The sequence below is a fragment of the Vulpes vulpes genome, chromosome 5, assembly GCF_048418805.1.
Source record: "Vulpes vulpes isolate BD-2025 chromosome 5, VulVul3, whole genome shotgun sequence".
In the NCBI taxonomy this organism is placed as follows: Eukaryota; Metazoa; Chordata; class Mammalia; order Carnivora; family Canidae; genus Vulpes; species Vulpes vulpes.
The window spans coordinates 50,647,959-50,668,557 of record NC_132784.1 but is presented as its reverse complement, the minus strand read 5'-3'; the positions used below and the strand labels follow the sequence as shown (position 1 = coordinate 50,668,557).

At 37.9% G+C, this 20,599-nt stretch overlaps 1 protein-coding gene across 2 annotated transcripts in view; it reads right to left on the bottom strand.

The window, feature by feature from the left end:
- The window catches only part of DOK6 (docking protein 6), a 358,944-nt gene that overhangs the window by 48,737 nt on the left and 289,608 nt on the right, over positions 1-20,599 (bottom strand). For both annotated transcript variants that reach the window (XM_072758090.1, XM_072758089.1), the window contains one exon: positions 18,263-18,380. In XM_072758090.1, the coding sequence (XP_072614191.1) occupies positions 18,263-18,380 (118 nt within the window). The remainder of the gene's footprint in view (positions 1-18,262; positions 18,381-20,599) is intronic.

The following is a 20,599-nucleotide window of genomic DNA, read 5'->3' as shown; positions in this document are numbered from 1 at the left end:
AATCTAAGGAAATGTCACAGGAGAAAACATCAAATAGTCAAGTTTATCAACTAAAAGTTCTATGTGCTCACTTTGTGAAAAAAAAAACATATTTTTATAGCATTAAAGAAAAAAAGTCTCTCATATAAGAGTGCAAATTATTTGTCACGGAAAATGACCTTCTGACTTCTTTGAACAGTCTCAGGAGGAAAAGCAGATGATCAGTTGGAATTTGGAAACTATTTTCAAAGTATTTTCTCTTGGTAGCTGAAAAGTGTTTGCAGGTATTGCAAAGACATTATAGTGGACACCATAATCTTTCTAACAAATGGCCACCTGTCATTCAGTGAACAGAAAAGTCAGTGGAGACCTCGCTAGGCTAAGAAATCCCATAGCTACCACATGTGGATCTATAGTAGACAGCCCCAAAATATCCACATCTTTGCGTCCACTGAAAAATAAGTAGACTGGAAACACAGAACTTTCCCCATCCTGCACACTTTTGGAAATCTAAAACATGATCATGTGGTTTTCACTTAAAATCTCAGCTCTATATAATCTGCCCCTAACATGGATTCTATTGCATAGTAAATAAGTTCTCATGTGTAGCATATCAATTGTTTGATGTTCTGAAAAAATGTCAAATGTAAATTCACAAGACAGAAAAATTAAGTCCAGATATAAAGATTCCTGCAGGACTTAGTATCATTTACCAAGAAGAAAACCAATGAAGAGCCTCCTAACCACTCCTGTTCCTCACACCTGTCCCTGCCACCCTCCTCTCAGAGAGGTCACTTGCATTTTGGGAGCAGCGTCTGCTGTATGCACCAGAGTCACTGATCCAATTACTCCCCAGGTTAGCCACGTGATTTACAATAACTGCAGGTCTGTTTTCAGATTTCTGACTTAGCATTTATTCCCCTGTTTGTGAGTTTGCTTGTCTGCCCGGTTTTTAGTATGTTCTCTACACTGTCTCTCTTTCTTCCATGATCCTTTTCTTGCAATATATTTGCTGTGGTCTCTGTTGTTGTTTCATGCTTTCCTCTGACATCTGGGAATCACCGTGTCGTTAACTCTCATATATGTCAACCCATCCTGGCAGCAAACCTGAGCTAAGACCTATGTCTTTCTTCATTTCAGCAAAAAAATTTTTTACATACATCCTGTCTTTATTTGCCATTTTAGGACGACCGGTCTGTTCAATTCTGTACGTGGCATATATACTGTGCATACTATTATTTATGTATTGGTAAATATGTCAAATATATATGTCATACACATATTTGATTATTTTCCCTTTCTAATTGCATCCATTTCTTTGTTACTTTATCCATGTCTATTATGCCCTGAAGTTGTTATAAGCTTTTCCAACTACAAATACTGGACTTCTAAGTGCTTTTAAGAGGTTTATTTGTGAGAAGGACTTTTCGTTATTTTTAATTTACTTTGCGGAGGGCTCTAACCCACTTTATATCCTTTCTATGGTCTTATCTATTCTGGTATTTCTTGCAACTCTTTCAACTGTTCTCCAAAGAGTGCATATTTTCATTACTTTCTTGAATGAAGCATTTTTAATAATTTTTCTTCATTTTTCCCTTTGTAAATTTTCTTTTTCCTTTAAACTGTCTGCATTGTCTACTCACAGATGTTGGTAAATGAGACAGCTGTCTCTAGAGCTTATCCTTCTTCTGAAGTGTGGGGAGGGATGACAGATGAAGGGCAGGAGGTTCTTTTGTTTGGATTTATCATCTCAGACTCTCTCTGACCAAACTGGGTGGTCCTTGGTGCTAGGTCTAGGTCTTGCTTTTGAGTGGAAAGCTGGCCAAGTCTGGAGGTTGGGGTGGTCTGTAAGGCCTCCCAGACCTTTGGGTTTTAGCGATGGCTGCCATTCACTTGTCTCTGGTGGAACATTGCAAAACCCGCTATCTTTGTTTCTCTTTTTGACTCATCCCAGTGGCTTCTGCTGGCTAGTAATCTGAGACTCCAAGAAAATCAGGATGGTGTGTCAATGCATTTACCCAGTAGCACTACTGGATGCACCACCTGGTTTATCAGACTGCACCCCAAGAGGGGGTGGGGGGCATCTCTCACTTTTTCCTTTTTCTTTTGGCCCAGAGGGAATCATTTGAGGATGCACTTCCTCTCAGGACATGTACATACGGGTCATACTTGTTACTGAGCACGTCCTTCAAAAAAAACCCAAAAAACTCCAGTAGAGTTAACATACAGCGTTACAAAAGTCTCAGGTGTGCAATGTAGTGATTCCACACTTCCAGGAATTACTTAGTGCTCATTGTGATAACTGTACTCTTAACCTCTTCACCAATTTCTCCCTCTCACTTCTTAAAATATTTTTATTTATTCATGAGACAGGGAGGCAGGACATAGGCAAAGGGAGAAGCAGGCTCCCTATGGGGAGCCCAATGCGGGACTTGATCCCATGACCCCAGGATCCCAACCTGAGCCAAAGGTAGATGCTCAACCACTGAGCCACCCAGGTGTGCCCCCACCCAACTTCCTGAAGAGAGAGGAACACAGGCCAGTGGTGCTCGGGGCCACCGTGTCCTGCTAGTGATTGCATGGTTTTTGCTGCCTAAATCTCACAACTTCCTCAGTCTTCTCTTTCCCAAGGTCTGGTTGTTCAGGATTTTCTTCTCCTGTGTGAGCTCTCCCATTTCCTTAAAAGAAAATCCCACTGCTGAACATCTTTAGGTGCATTTCAGGGAACTCAGGCCATGCTGAAAGGCTGGAAAGGTCTGTTCCAGGTTTTTAGTATCCTTCACTAATATTTGGTATAAGTGTTACTGCTTTTAGCTGACATTTTTAATAGTCTGAGAATTAAGGTTCTGTTTCCCATTCTTATGGAAGAGAAAATTTTCTTGTTTTAATGTTGATTCTTCATTTTAGTAGGTTTGGGGCTGGGGAAATGGTCAAGGTTTTAGCACCTCCTCCCCTTTTCTTTGCTGGGAATCTCCGACTGAAGTTTTTTTAGCAGGAGAATGACAGGGTCAGAACTGGCCTTTACAAAGGTCACTGTGACTCTGGAGTGAAGGCTATGGAGCAGGGGAGGATACTGGAATAGAGCAGATGGGAGAGAGATCAAGGGATGACAGGAGGGGGCTGGGATTGGCTGTGCTGAATTCAGATGATTGCAAATGGCCAGCAGAAGTTAGAATCAAAAGAAATGTAGAGATCAATAGGGTACCAGGCAAATGCACTGTGAGCTATTCTTCTAGGGCAGGAAAAGCATCTGACTTGTCTTTGTACCTCCACAGCCTACCCAGGTCTGGCATTCCGTTGGCACTTAATGCTCATTGAAGAGTACTGGATCCACTGGTTGTTGGTAAGAAAGAACTGAACAACAAAAAAGAACAACAACAAAACACACACACACACACACACACACACACACACACACACACAAAAGAAAACTGAACATGACAAATGGTTTGCAAGCTTGGATAAAAGAGAGGGTGGTGATGTCAGAAACTTTACTAAGGAATCATAGCTGAAAAAATGCTTTGCTAAGTACTTTATGTACATAGAAATCAAAGGGTAACTTCAGCATAAGTAATAGGACTTAGGGAGAATATTATATTTCTAGTTAATATAATGAATAAAATTTTTACATCTATGAAATAAATCTGAGAATTTAAGAATGCATAATTTATTAAACGTCTCTAATTTCAGAGTTATCCTCTGGAAGACATTTTCCTTAATATTTATAAAAATAAATGTGTGGTAGCCCTATATAATCTTTTCTTTCTTTCTTTTTTTTAATGAAAAGGTACTGAATTTTACCAAACATTTTTATATTCCCATTGAGGATATCACATAAATTTTAGCTTCAATTTCTTAATATGAGATAATTTATTAATATTTTCTTGTCAAATCCCATTTACACTTCTAGGATAAATTTAATTAGACCATGCTAATGTGTTTTGTATCCATGTTTATACGTGAGATTGAATTTTTTTCTTTTTGGTATTGTCTTCATCAAACCTATCCTGTTGAGTACTTAGCTTGTTAATTTTCTATCCCTAGTCTCTTCTAAATATTTAAGACCATTTAGGATATTTAAGGCTATAACATAGGCTATAACATTTCTTCTAACTACCAGTTTAGCTCTCCTAAGTTTTGATGTGGTGCTTATAATGTCTTGAAGTTCTATTAGTTTTTATGTTCTCTTATTGTGTCTTTTTTGAATCAAGAGCATATAAATGCATTTCTGAAGTCCAAAAGTATAGGCCTTTTTGGCTTTTAATTATTGAGTTCTATTTTTATTGCACTAAGATGGGGAAATATGAGCATATGCTATTTATTTGGGCTTATGATTATTTTAGACACATTGTGATGTGTTTGTGATCTCACACATTTTTCATTCCTGTTCCATGGATGTTTAAGAGTGATATGCTTTCTCTGATTTTTGTTTTTGCTCAAGCTTGTTTTATGTTGTTCATTTTTCTATTTCTTCAGAAACTTTTTTCATATTATCTAACAATTTTTATCAAATGTGTTTTCTCCAGAATCTCATTATGACTGTCAAATTTTCAGTTTATTTTGTTTTTTAGATTGAGCCGCATGAAATTACTATTATTTACAAGGATAGCCTCTAATAGTGGCAGTTCCAACTGGTTCAACCTCATCAACAACATGAAACTACTCTGGGGGAGTATTTTCACTCCTGAGCAACTAGATTCTTACAGAAATGCAATTCTTACTGAGGATGATTTTATTATCAGATATTAAGATGTGCCCAGTGGAATGTTTCTTCAAGTCAGGGGCACCTGGCTGGCTCAGTGGTTGAGCATCTGCCTTTGGCTCAGGTTGTGATCCCAGGGTCCTGGAGTTGAGTCTCACATTGGGCACCTCATAGCCCCATAGAGAGCCTGCTTCTCCCTCTGCCTATGTCTCTGCCTCTCTCTGTGTCTGTCATGAATAAATTAATTTAAAAAATATTTTTTTTTCAGAAAGACTCTGAGTCAGCAGTCATGATAACAGGATGAACATGGGTACTAGAGCAATTCCAAAGGGATTAAAGTATGAATCTACTAGAGACTGAAGAGACTTTTGGGGTACAAAATGTAAAAAAAAAATAACAGGAATTTAAATCAACAAGAAAGAACAAGCCATTGCCAAAGAATAGGAGATGCAATTCACAGAATTACACCATCTAGATTATTAAAAGCATCAATGAATGGTGGAGGTGCTAAGGTAGACACAGCTGCAGAGTGAATCCAGATGAATCCAGAGTGAACTGTATGATGGAGGAAATCACTCAGATGCAGCACAAAGATATCATAGGGATGAAAAGTGTAGAATATTGTTAATTACACAGAACAGAACATGAATATCTAACATAAATTTAATAATAATTCCTAAAGGAGATGATAGAGCAAATGAGGATGAGACAATATTTAAATAAATAATGATAATTATCCAGAACAAATGAATGGCGGAATGGCAGGCCTTGTCCAGTTGAAGAAATATATTACTTTCCAACAAGAAAATTAAAAGAAATTCAGAGTTTGAGGCATGAGGGTAAGATTGTCTGATTCCAAATGCAAGAAGAAATTTCTAAAAGTGGAGAGAAAAGACAGTTAACCTAGAAAGAACAGCTAGACTGACAGACTTCTCAGCAGTAATAAAACAGCATAGAAAGTGATGGGACGGAAGACTCTCCAGGTGGCTGAGAATTCCACAACTAGCTAAAATGTCATTCAGGAAATGAAGCCAGATGCAGTAAATGAAGCAAGAAAATAGTGAAACTATCCTCAAATGGCTAAGGACTCCATAACCAGCTGAAATATCATGCAAGAATAAAGATGAAATTAATTTGTCTTTGCAAAACATGGAGTTTGCTAAACATAAAACGCTCATGGAAGAAAACAAATAATGTATTGATTTAAAAAAAAGAATTTGAACTCAGAAATAAGGACTGAAGTACGGGGGCAAAGAAACAGTGAAACAAATGGGTAGATCTAATATCTAATTTCAATAATAATAGTATTAAAGATTATATTTGGAGTGCTTACAAAAGAAAAGAAATTAAAAAAATAGTGGTATGAGGCTCCTGGGTGGCTTGGCTGGTTAAGGTCTGACTCTTGATCTCAGCTCAGGTCTTGTTCTCAGGGCCATGAGTTCAAGCCCCACTGTGGGCTCCATGCTGGGCATGGAGCTTATTTACACAAACAAACAAACAAACAAAAAAACATTATAGTAGCATGAAATATGAAAGGAATTAAAAAGAGAAGTGGAGCTACATTTAGACTTTACATTTATTTTTGTTTTTGGTCAAGTATACCTACTAAAAGTTTAAGTTAACTACTAAGAGAATATACATAATTCCAAACAAGTAGATGAGAAGGAAAGTAAAAATAAATGTGTTTAAAAGAAACTAAAATAAGGAAGGGGAAAGAAGTAAATAGATAGTATTACAAACCAAAATAATAAAATAAGAGAGCAGAAAAGCATAATATGTAGAATCGAAAGAAAGACGACTGAATTTTCCTGTTATAAAAGAACACAAGCATACTTTAATTTGAGTTTTAAAAGTCCAGTTGTGATCATAACATATCTCTAGGGGCACAGAAATGCTGAAAGTAAGTGGAAGACAAGGCAAAACAGAGTCTGGATAAGGAGCTGCATTGTGTTGTATAATTATAAAAGAGAATGATCCAGCAGGATGGTGTCACACCTCAAACCCTTGATGAAACATTCCTTTGGGCAATTTTGAGATTACACACATATAAAACTAGAATGGTCAGGTTGAGCCAATAACTGTCATTGTAGATCACCATGGGATCCTTCATCATCTAGTTCTGCTTACTCACCTTGGCCCATGGGTGCCTTTCTCCCTGGGCTCTACTCACTCTGGATGTACCTGTCTTCCTTCTGGTTTACCAGACTTGCTTCTGCCTGATATTGTTGTCTACGCCTACAATTTCTCTTTCAAAATTTTGCAGGCTATCTGCATTTGACATTTGAGCCTGAATTCAAATATCACTTCTTAAAGGACATTTAGTGGCTAATTCCTTTTCTTTGTCATGATTCTGATAGACCTTCCTCATAAGGCTCATGAATGTCTGAATTTAACCTGCATTATTTTCCTTACTTGGTTATTATTGGTGTATGCTTTCATGTGAATATGTCTTATCTCTCCTCTTCATCTTTGTGTCCCCAACCACAAGGAAATAGCATAGAAATGCAATTTGATGCATAATCGTTGACTCAATGGACAAATTAATATGTCTGCTAGATGGGCTGAGCACTTGTATTTCTTATGAGACTGAATGTGGATGAGGGATGGAAACCACATCTGTATTGTTCTCTGTAAATGAGATATATCCCCTAAGCCTAGGCACAGTATGGCAAATGTTGATTGAAAAAATAAATATATAAATTCCACTTCTGGAAATATTCTTGTAATAAAAAATTATATGCAAAAGTGTTTACTGTGGCATTTTTAGTAGAAAGCATACAATGTACATACCGAACAAGAGAGCAATAGTTAAATAAATTAGTATTTTGCAGTAGAATATTATATGGTCCTTAAATGTCACATAATTAGACTTTGTTCTCAAGATAATATATGACTTAAAAATATAACAAATGACTTCACATAAAGTATGATCTTAATTTTATAAATATATATGAATTTCATTTAATTTCTAGTTTTATCTATATTGCTATACTTATATTCTAAAAGGTGAACAATAGATGTAGAATTAGTGGTGATTTTTAATTTTTCATCCATGTATTTCTTCATGTCTTGAGTTTTTTCTAATGAGGATGTGTTCATTTTGCAATAAAAAATTTTGAATATTAATTTCAGTTAAATTTCAAGTATTAGTTCCATTACTTGGAACTTGGGCAGATTTTCAGAAGTAATTAAAAGAAAGTCACATTTCAATGGAAGACACAAAATTTGCTTATTTAAGGGGAATGAAGCTTGATTTAGAAGACCTTTACACTTTTGTGATGGAAACCACATGAACTAACAACATAACATGGCCTTTCTGCACATCAGCATTAATGCCTGGAGAAAAGAGAAGGAAATATTCAGGAGAGAGGAGAGTGCATGAACTAAAAGGGATCTATTACTTGGAAAGTGATTTTAAAATCTCCAAAATAAGACATTTCTAAAGAAATTGGAATCGAGGGAGGCACATTTGAACTTGCTGTAAAACTTAGTTAAAAAGCTTGAAAAGTAATAATGAAAAGTAATGGCAACTCTCAGGAGTTAAACAAACTAATTTACATATACAATGTGCTTTAAATTGTTCCACAAAAGAAGCAAAGCTGTTATATGAAAATTTTAAAAGCAGTGCCCCAGCCATATAGAACCTGACTTTGAACACAGTGGATTTTCCACAAATGGCTTCGATGGCTTCCATCTGGGTCATCTCATTTAAAGCACATTTGAGAATAGATGTTGCCTCCTTTTCAGAGGAATAAATCTTGTAAACCTTGATTATGGTTCAGAGAGAATGTAACTGGGCAGAAGGGTAGAGTTTTCAAATGTTATATTCCATCTTGCCTTCAATCCTGTTACCCTAGGGCAGTTATAGAACTTTCCTATCCCGGGGGCAGTCTAGCTAGAAAAATAAGATGGTGTGGGTTGAAATTACTACTTGTGGCCCTTAGGCAAGTTATTTTTTGCATTTCAGATTCATTCTTTGTAAGATGGGACAATATTAGTACCTACTTCAGACAGTTGTTGGGAAGGTCATCTATCATGACATGGTATGAAGTGCTCAATAAATAAGTTGACAATGATACTGCCTTTCCTCCAGCTATAAAAACTGCATCCATAACAATCTACCTTGTCAAGAGTGTGTGGTTTATACAAGTGTGTGGTTTATACAATTATGCAGCATAATATGTTGTTGGTGGCAGACTGCCACGATATAAAATATCCCTCTCCGTCCTATAAAGACTTTTCAAACATGTTACACTTCTCCACTTGTGCTTCAGACCATGCACTTCTCTGCTGACCCCAGTGAAGTGGTCTACCCCTGCCCCTTTGTCGGATGGGGGATAGCGTGTGATTAAACACAGGTAGGTGCCTGTGAATTACTCAGCTCGGATGAGATCTCTGATTTTGGACTCAGAGTGTCTCACTCACTGACTTAAGCAGGATAGAGTCAATGCCGAGACTGGGAAATCACTAGTAGATTATGCACGAATGGCATATCGTGATTTAAGCAGGATAGAGTCAATGCTGAGACTGGGAAATCACTAGTAGATTATGCACGAATGGCATATCGTGATTTTCATTTGTACACATTTCAGTTGATTTGATGTGTCCCTAAAGAAGTTGTAACATGAATATAGAGACATGCTGGAAAATAAAACAGATCATACTTTGGGATTTCCTTCATCTGTTTGGAAAAAATGTAAGGTTTGTGTGTGTGTGTATGTGTGTGTGTGCACATTTAAGAACAATACTAACTTTTACACTATCGAGAACCTAGACAACCTCAAAGTATTTACAAATTAGGGATCCCTGGGTGGTGCAGCAGTTTAGGGCCTGCCTTTGGCCCAGGGCGCGATCCTGGGGACCCGGGATCGAGTCCCACGTCGGGCTCCCGGTGCATGGAGCCTGCTTCTCCCTCTGCCTGTGTCTCTGCCTCTCTCTCTCTCTCTTTCTGTGTGACTATCATAAATAAATAAAAATTAAAAAAAAAGTATTTACAAATTAATTAATATTACAAATTATTCTCAAAGCAAAGTTTCTACTAATCAGGATGATGCTGATTAGAGTTACAGATACAAGCACAGGGTGTTCTGAGCCAACATCTTTTCTGAACACAGATGGAATTCTATAGCGGGTGTGATAGGGCCCCAGACAATGGCTATCCCTCAACTGTATACCAGAGAAACAGCTTCCCCAGCTCATCTGGAGGAATGGCATTTTCTGATGAATGAAACATTAAGAACAATTTCTGTCACAGAGTTGTGCTGTCAGTAAGAAATTTGGTTTTTGTTGTAAAGTCGTATATATACCTTTTATCTTTGAGCATATCTGTTAAGGACATGTCACTTAATGTTTGGCAATGAACTTCTCCTTCTTGTATTATGAATTTGAACAAAAATAAAATGAAGGTTCTAAAATTCTTACCAGACCACTATAGTATAGCAATGGTAACCAAAAATTGTTAAGAATACTCCCAAACTATACTATTCTTCCTGTGTTAAATATAAGCATTAACACATATGCACATGGTTTCAATTTTTAATATGAATTTCTCTTATATAAGCTTATATAACCATGCTCTTAGTTTTTAAATATTGGATGTTTAAAGTTTGTAGCAGCAAACCTTCAATCCACATCTATTATTTGTAGGGCAGTAGGATAAGTCTTAGAACTTCATTGAAGGTCACGTGCAGGATTAAATCTACATTAACTCGGCAATCTATCCTCTGGCAAGTACCACGTCAATTATGCTGATCTCTGAGGTTACTTATCTTTTCTTATCCTCCAATCATTATTAAGTCTCAAGATGCTGCATTCTCTGTTTGGCAGACAAAGGACAATAAAAGAAAAAAAAAACAGAGAAAATCCAATTATTAAGCCAATGACCAGGGATAGGGTCCATTTAGTTGTAGGGGCAGAGATAGAGCTGAGGTTAAAATAAAAACAACAAGAAACAGAGGTCGGGGAAAATTTAATTGAACATTTTTCCCCTGTAGATTCTTTTATGTATTTTACATTTTGTGATGTGTAGCCTAATATGTACAATATATAGTGAGACAACGATGAGCCTTATGATTCTGTGTGTGTATGTGTGTGTGAATATGTATATCTGGGTATATGTGTACATGTGTGCACATGGACATACATACATGACAAAGAGAGCCAAGCTTCAGTCATGGGTGTATTAACCTTTCCCTGAATTAATATTATGTACTAGGTTTATTTCCTAGGGAATAAAATGGAATATGTATTTTTCCCAGAATAGTTGATTAATATTGAACTTAATATGTTTACCTACTATATTTAAAAAAACTGGCTGGGGGGAAGCTTGAGGGAAAAAAAAATCAAGTACAGAGACTAGGTTTCAGGTTTACTTCAAATTTCAATTTCATGTTTGAATTAAAGAGAGTAAAGCAATTTATTTTAATAGGACCGTTGGCAGATGATGCTAATCCTATATAGCATCTGGCAAGTCATTCTTGAATCCTTTACTTTAATCTATGTTTATCGACTACTTTTACATATCTGGTAAACAGTGATTAAATGGCCAACTTGTTAAATTTCACACTGTGCGCTGCCTTTAGACTCTGTGTTGTGCTATGTCAGGAGAACCTAATTAACAATCTAAATCTTGCCTTTCACCTTTAGTCCAGCAGTAGAATGCATCCTGAGAGAGAGTAAATTGAGGAGTAACTAGCTCAAGCAAAACTAGGCTTCCTTAGTGGAGGAAGGAAGAGATTTCTCAGAAGGGCTCCTCCCCAGTCAGGGTGGGCTGATCAACAAGGATAGATCTTGGGTGAGTGGGGTGGAGTGAGGGCACCTCCTCTGCACTGAGCTCAAAAAAGTCCTTCCAGGATTTTGCAATTCTTTGGCCTGAAAAACAGGCTCTAATTTCCCTTGGCCTTCCGGGACTGGGCCTCATCAGGCCTAAGAGAAGGGGTGCATCTGTCTGAGACGCAAATGTCTTGTTTAAACTCACTGAGGTGAGGAAAACAAATAACTGAAGACTTAAGCCTGACATTTTTTTTAAAATCTTGCATTAAAATCTTAAGGTTAGGTTTAGAGTTTGATTTAGTTTTTCTGGAACTGTGAAAACTAGAAGCTTAAGGCTAGACTTCTAGAAAGTCTTAAGAACGAGACAAAATTCCTCATGTACAGTAGAAACTCTGTAATATTTTAAAATAAATACTAGAATAAACTGGAATAGGATGCACACTTCCCTTTGTCAGAGAAAGAAACTTCTTGGAAATTTAATTTACTTCAATATGTTGACAATGGTTAATAATTGGTGAATGTCTATACCTAATGTGGATGATCTCATTGAAGTGCCATGATCAGTACTATTATCCTCATTGTAGACATGATGAAAATGAGGTTTAGACAGATGAAGGAAATTGCCCAAAGTCACACAACTCAGCAGTGGGCAAGTTGATATTCAAACTCAGGTTTATTTAACTCCCAAACCCAATATTTTAACCTACCGACGGTGCTTCTTCACAATGACGGAAAGCCAAATTTGGCTAAGCCCTGAGGATAAATATCTTTTGAAGTTGCTCCTTCAGAAACAAATGGAAGAAGAGGGTTTATAAGCAAACACACTGATATGTTAAAGTTATGCAAAAACGTCTGGAAGGAGTGATTATTGATGCCTGGCGTGTGAAGAACATGTCACAGTGAGAACATTCGGAGTATTTTTATGATGTCTATTTTGAGGAGCAATCAATTCACTTATCTCTAAAAACTGAAATCCAGGGAGGCATTTTTGCCTTTAGCTTACCCTTCCAAGGTGAGGACATGTAGTAACTGTTCATAAAGAAGGTTTACTAGAAAGCATTGCTCCTGGCGAATGGCTCATGTTTTGGGGGTTGCTGCCACACTGCCGCCAGCGGGCTGGGACCTCACAGAGGATGTGCAGGGCATTTGGCTCTTACCCCTTGCTGTGACCGACTCACCTGCCAGTGTAGACATCAGACATGGAACCTGTGCAGCTTCCTTTTTACCGTTGGTGCAATTTTCTTTTCTCTTTCCTTTTTTGTTTGTTTGTTTGTTTGTTTCCCTCATGTGCTATACAAGGCTTTTATTAACTTTGCAATTCGGAAAACATCACACAAGGAAAATGTAAGCAGAAGGTCTTGATGGAAATGATTTACAAGCAGTGTGAACTTGCCACTGAGTGGGCAGGGAAGGACAGAGGGTCAGAGTTGAGCGAAGAGCCAGTGAATCCTCTGATTTACTTCCCTGCTCGGTGTCAGAATTCTATTTACTGTTTTCCGAAGGTTATCTCTAATTCTAATTGCCTGTTTGCATCCTGTCCTTCTGAGAAATTGGAGCCACTGATGCCCTTTCGGTGAGCGTGAAAGGCCTTCCGTGTAATCAGGTGCAGCGCTGCGCCGAGTCGGGTCTGCAGCTTAATTACAGACGCAGAGAGGGCAGAGGGACGCAGACGATTCAGAGCTGGCAGGCGAATATTAATCCGTCTTAATGAAAGCACAACTCCAAAAGTTACCACTTTTACAAGTGGCATCCCGCCCCATCTCCTTGATCCAAACGGTGAGGTTGTTCAAGCTGCTTACAAATGAGTCAAAGAATATCCCATATAACTTCGTGTAAATATAAGTGATGAAGCGTGTCAGGGAGAATTTAAAGACGGCACACGGTCCCAAGGCCCCCTCGCTCGGGGACCATTTACAGCCCACCTACTTGTCCCCTCCACCTTGACATCAGTGTAGCTCGTGGAAGAATTTGTCCAGAGGGAAAGCAGCAGGTGGAGAGAGAAGAAATGAGGCCACCAGGTTATGGGGGTGGAGCCACAGCATCTCATAGGCCTCCTGTGCTAGCAGCAGTAGCAAGTGTCTGCGACTCCAAGCGATCCAGAGTGAGAGGCAGACGAGCCAAAGGGATAGGGGAAGGGGGTGCCCAGGATGGGCTGCATGCGGGACCCCATGTGATGACTCCTTCTGCAGCAGGAGTGAGGAATTTCCTCAGGGAGGAGATGTGGTCACACGGTGTCCCCTCCGTATATCTTCTCTAACGCATTCATAAATTCATTTTTGCATTCAACAGAGACTCAGGGAGCACCTGCAATGAGCCTGGGACCCTCAGTGGTTTTTACTAGACTGATCCATCATTTTCAATAAATGCTTTGCTATCTTCACAAATCCCGATTTAAAGACCCTGCTACACAATCTGTCACATAAATACAAGAACGGTGACAACAAGTCAAGGGGATGACCTTTCAAAGGGAGAAGACCTCTATCCTCCTTATGGGGTTTCATTTCTTTCTATTTCCTTTTTCTTTTTCTCCCCCACTCCGTCTCACCTTTTTAATCTTTTTGAGTGTTCCTTGTGCTCTCACCACATCTGCTGAAGGCCTTATAGCCCAAATTGCACTTCTAGCAATATTAAACAAGTGGCATTTCCTTTTGAGTCAAGAGTTCAAAATCATATCTTCTTCCCTTGAAGTGTATGGTTTCCCCAAGTCTACAGAAAGCATCTCTACAACATATTGTGGACCAAACATTTTCCATAAATACATAAGTCACAAAATTAATCATCCTTATTATCTGGCAAAAATTGGGAAGAGGAAAAGTGTTTACTTACACCTGCATGAAGTGATGTGATGCAACCACTAAGAAGCCATCAGGAGTAGGGATTTTACAGAGAAACTGCCTAAATCCTTAGCTAACTTGTACCTGACCTGCTAAAGCCAATTATTTTTTTTGTCAATCTTTTGACTCCAGAGAGCTGAGGTACCACAGAGGAACCATAAAAACTTATACTTTCAGAGCACCCTTCTGGGAGTGGCATGGAGAGATATTGCACTTCTTTTCCAACCATTAAAGTGAACGCAGGATGTCAGTATTGATACGTTCGTCTTTTAGAGAGTATCTTGCTTCTAGAGTTATAGAATGGATGACAGAAATGAATCCAATAAAACTGAACAAGTACAGTTTTGTGGGTGACAGGCAATCGAAGTTATAGGTACGTCTTAATGTAGAATAGATTTGTTTTCACACCATGAATATTTTTTTCAGTTCTAGTACATGTGCTGTTTATTAATGAATCCCAATCTATCAAGCTTTAGATATACAGTTTTCCCCCTTTATCTTATGAATGAAAGCTTGCTGAATGTAATTCATATTGATCTCAGCTTCAGAGTTAGAATGTAGAAAATATGATGAAAAATTCTAAGGATACATTTCTATTCTTCAGTGTTACCTGCAGTTTACTTGACAATGTAACACCTACCATCACCCAATGTTTCCTTTGACTTGGGAAAAATCACACTATATTCTCCTCTTTGTGAAGAAGTGATGCCCCTTCAAGGCACTAAGGAAGTGGGATGCAAAACAGCTACACTTTAAAATGTGGTTCATTGAAAAAAAATGTAGGTGTGTATGAAGAAGGGGTGCTAAGGTTCCTATTTTCTTTCTTTCTTTCTTTCTTTCTTTCTTTCTTTCTTTCTTTCTTTCTTTCTTTCTTCTTTCTTTCTTTCTTTCTTTCTTTCTTTCTTTCTTTCTTTCTTTCTTTTTTTTCTATTTTTATTTCCTGTTTTGGTAGTTTTATCCTGCCCGGATTCCTGTGTAGACTACACACCAATAAAAACAAAACAAAACAAAAAATGAAAAGACAAACTATAGTCAAAAGACTCTTATCCTCTGCTACCTTGACTGCCTCAACACAACAAAAGGAGAGGAAAATATATCAGCTTTGTCGAAGCATCACTAACAAGTTTACATCTGTCTCTTATCTATTATATATTATCTACTTACCTGTAATCTAGCTATCCATCTGGATGGTTATATCTCTCTATATATGATATAACCATAAAATGAGGGGTATGTAAAATGGTAAAACATATTGCTCTAGGAAGCATATGATACAAAAATAAAGCCACAGTGTAGTAAAATGTAATTTAGATAAAAAGCCTTCCATATTTATTGGACTTGCAGTACTTACTTTAGTTGACGCGTATTTCTTTGTTACACAGAAACAACAAACAACCAAGGGAGAATGTGTTTTTGAGACTAGACAGGCAAACTGCTCATCATAATTGATAAAGCATTTGAACCCTCACCTTTACTGGAAATTATTATCAGTGCGATAGATTCTAGAGTGTTCTAATCAGTTGATTCTATTGAATTGTAAGTCAACTCTGCCCTCCTGCAAGTCTTCATTAATATTTTGAGGAATTTAAATGTGCCCTGGCATTCTTCTGTTGGATGCGTACAAAATTATTTCTGATGCTATATACCAGCCTAATTGTCCACTGTCCCTTCAGAGAAAAGTTCCCCACACACTACCATGATAACAACAATCCTTCATTTGCTGGAATTATAACCAAGCTCCTGTCAAAACCCAAAGTTACTACTACATTTGTTCCAATCTTTTCCAACTTATTTGTATTATCATCTCACTTTCTTTATATATATACATATATATATGTATATATATATGTATATATATATTTTTTATTCAAGTTCAGTTTGCCAACATATGGTATAACACCCAGTGCTCATCCCATCAAGTGCCCTGCCCTCCTCAGTGCCTGTCATCCAGTCACCCCATCCCCTCTCCCGCCTCCCTTTTCACTACCCTTTGTTCATTTCCCAGTCAGGAGTCTCTCATGTTTTGTCACCCTCTCTAATTTTTTCCACTTTCTTTTTGCTTAGAAATTTGCTCATTTGTGTTTTCTCATGAAAATGTTCCATGGTTTTATTTTTACTTTATTAAACATCAATATCATTAAAAACAAGACAATAGGCTCAATATGGAGTCACTTAGACTAAGCCTCATAACGCCTACCTGAGACTTAGGACAGTTTCAGCTCTTCTAGAAATAGTATCTTAAAAGCCAGTGGGGGAACTAACTGGTCAGTACTAGTGAGGTAATCTGACATTGACATCCCCTCAAGGAAAGTGACCTTGCTACAACCAATCCATTCTTGGCCAGTATAACTTCCTTATCCCTGCTCCCTTTGCCTATAAAAGTCTTTCATTATATATAGCTCCTCAGACTTCCTTTCTCTCTGCAGGCTGGCATGCTGTCCATTCATGAATCATTGAATAAAGCCAACATGGTATGTACAATTTACTCAGTTTAATTTTGGTTTTTAACAATAATTTCATATATAGGTTTATGTTGAAATAAAAATAGCCTTACATTAAAAGCATATTTTCTAATGAAATCTAATCACAGGAACAAGCAAGATTAATTTCCTAAGATCATGACTCAGGCAGTTTCAGTGTGTGGTTGCTGACATTCATGGTGGGAAGGGAAAGAGAAAAATATGGGTTTCTTCTTTCTGGTCCACAAAATTGTCAAGGGTTCCCTCAATCCTCTACTCCTTATCCTATCAAAGATTTTCTCATGCAAAGAAATAATGCAAAAAAGATAACAACTACCATAAGAGGTTTCATTTAAGATATAAAATGCAAGTGTCATCACCAAACGACTAAAATTGTTCTGACTCCTTTTCCTGTCAGAATGTATCTTTAATCACTAATTCCCACTGACCAAATTCCATCAGTCTGGGTTTGAAATCCTGGCGAGCAAATACTGCCTTAAAAATACATCATTTCAGTTTCCTTATCACCAAAACATTTTGTTGTTGTTGAAACACTTAGTGCCGTTAATATGAGCAACAGTTAAAGTGTGAATGGAAAAACATTCTGCATTCTAATGGAATGGAAAACATTCTAACTGTGCCAAAGGTCATATTGGCCATTCCTTCAACAGATACTGACTGGGTGCCTATTACATTCAAATCTTCTATGCTTAAAAAAAAAATCTGTGTTGGATGAATTTTTTCAGCTGTGCTTTGTTAGCTTTATTTTTCTAAATTCCCATTTCCCTCAGTCTTGGGCGACTGTTAGTCGAATATTCGCTTGCAGCTGAGTATTTTATCTGAAGGATAAGATTATTCATTCTAAGACAATAGGGAGAGAATAGGAGGAAAAAAATGCTAAAGCTAAGTTTTTGTGCTGTTCTTGATCAAATACTTGCTATCTACAAATCTGATTCATCGGGTAAACCATTCCCATTTTAGTTAATTAAACACTCATCATCAGGAAAAACACAGAAGCCAAGTATTCACACTTGTCCTCTGCCTGGCACCCTCCAGAATTATTTCTGTGTCAAAGCTTTGGCTAAACCTTAAGACTTCTGTGAGTACATTTATGCAGCATTTTATTACACAGCCCGAAATCAGCCTCCTGAACTGATAGTCAATCCTATTAAGAAAAGAAGGATGCTAAGAAAGACTCCTTTGTAAAATGGCATGAAACACGTTACCCCAATATCTGCTGCTTTTGTCTCCTGATGATATGTCTTGTATAATGTTCTAGTCAAGTTCCTGTGCCAAATAGGGCCCTTAGCCCTCAGTGACTTTCGGAATAATTTCTACCATGAGTCTATGAAATGAGAGCTTTAGAAAAGCCACTGTAAATCTCAGAGCTCCCACTGTGGCCAGTGACAGCTGATAAATGAAAATGGAGGAAAAGCAAGCAAAGCAATTTGCATGACTCCTGGCCCACCTGTAGGAGGCTAATGGAGGTGCTGCTTGATTATTTTCAAGTTACTTGCCTTGCAAACTGTAGATTTCTCCAACACTGTTCTGACGAGTGATGTGATGCCAGTACGCGCTACGAGGAAGAGATATCGATTTGGATAACGTCATTGGCTCAGTCAAGCTTGTCTGAAGCTAAAAGAAAAAAAGGAAACGTGTCAGGCTTTATGCAAAACATTACACTGGTATTTGTTCTTTCAGAAGTTGAGGGTTGAATGTGGGGGAACCTATGATAGAATCTGTTACAGATGCCCGCCTCATCTGCTAAGGTTAACTTTTTTTAAAAAAAGGAAAATCATGACTCCAAACATATGGAATGAACACTTGTAGACAATTTAATCTCATTCGTTAATTTAGAAAGAACAAAAAGGTGGTACAACTGATGCCAAGGAGAATTCAAAGGGCATACGGCCAATCAGGAATGCTGGCAAGTAGCCAGAACAATAACCAGTTGTACCCCATCAGACAAGCTTATTAGTATTTCTATGCACAAGAATTATTTGCATTACTATCAGCTTTCTGCAATTTATTGAATTATAAAATAACTCAGATTGGAGATGCAAGCCCTTTCAGAAACAAATACTCCCAAATGGCCCCCAACACTGGATCCCATTTCACCCATTTCAATGTCTTACAATTTTTCTGGACATCTCCTCCCACCCTCACCCAATGGATCTTTTCTTGAGTGGACCTTCTCCTGGCTCCTGCAAAAGGATCTTTTAGCTATTAAACACGTGTTTTCCCTGAGAAGCTCTGTGATGAAAGTGTGCCAGATGTTCTTACTTGAAACATTAATTTTAAGGTTAGCTGCAGAGATCAACACAATGTCGCTCAGGTGCTCAAGCATATGATTAGTTCAAGGAGAACAATACTTCACACTGCATTTTCGAGAGAGAAATGTATTTTTATTGATTCACACCAGGTTTTTAAAAACATCCGGAAGGAGTTTTACTTGGTCTAAGCACACATTTCTCTGATGCAATCTGAGCAAATGTTCACTTTCTGACAGGCCATGGGCAATCCTCTAATCAATGAAAGCTCACATTTCCTCCTCTTTTAATCCCTGACTCTTGGCAGAAGTGGGAGCCATGAGGATCATGTCTGTCAAGTCTAACCTTAGAGACCCGTCTGCTCCCTGTGATGTGCCCTTTCCCCCTGCACTGTCCCGCCTCCCACACTTGCCATACTCTGCGTCGTGTTAACACCCTTCATGGAAGATGCTGTCAGGTAAGCACCTGATATGTTGGAACAGGCCCGCTGGAGCCATAGGAAGCTAAGATGTTTTTACATTTTAATGGAACGATGAAGCCAAAGGGTGGGAACATATTTATTTGCTTTCACATTATTAGCAGGGAGACATTTCCAGATCTGCTATGTCTTGCCACAAAAGTGCCCTACTCAGTGAATTTAAAAGTCTGGTCCTGTTGAAGGTATTTTTTCAGAAGATTCCACCAAGTAGCAAACATTGTAAACTAATTTTTATATTTTTTTCAAAATTAGATATATTTCAAATTTTTCCTTCTTGTTGTGAAAATAGATGTATTAACCATACCTACATCCCATGGTTGGTAGGTAGGAGGCCTGGGGGAGAAGCCGACTTTCTAGGTTATAATAGGGCAGTGCTTTCCAGAATCCTTGGGGTGTTTGTTAACCATAGACACTTCTGGTTTTAGCCCAGACCTAACAGTTGGGAGAATCTCTGTGGGTGGGGCTCTGTCTGCTAAAAGTGTCTGGTACACACTGTTTATCCACGACTGTGAGGGACAGGGGTAAGGCTCATTTTACAAAATTATCACTGGGACAAGAGGGCTTTCACCTTGAAAGCCAATTTCTCAGGTGAGGCATAAGCTGAGTTCAATGCACAACGTCTTTAGTTAGCATGAGCAATGCCTATTAATAAATATTAATTAACCATAAATCAAATCTCGTTTGAACCATACTTCTGTCTACCCTTTATTTTTTCCTAATACATTGCTATTTATTAGCATACAGTGAGTCTTTGGTGGTTAATTCTTCTTCCCCAAGTTACTTTTCCTTCTATTTTTTTTTTTAATTCTGGGAAACACATTTCTTCCCAAATGGTCGGTCTTAAGCATCATGGAAACACGTAGACATATTTTTTTCTGGAAATAAATAAGTTGGAAATTTCTGCCCTAAAAAAATTCACCTGAATTGCCCTCTATTGTTTCTTGGCCTCGTGTCCATATGTCTTGGTCTTCAAGGATTTCAGATTACAGGATCCCATTAACCTTCTATGTCTTCCCTTGTGTCTTTAGTTCCCTTTTATTCTACTTCAATACTTAATTCGGAAAAATGAAGTGTCTATATTTGAAAACATGTCTGTAATCTCCCCA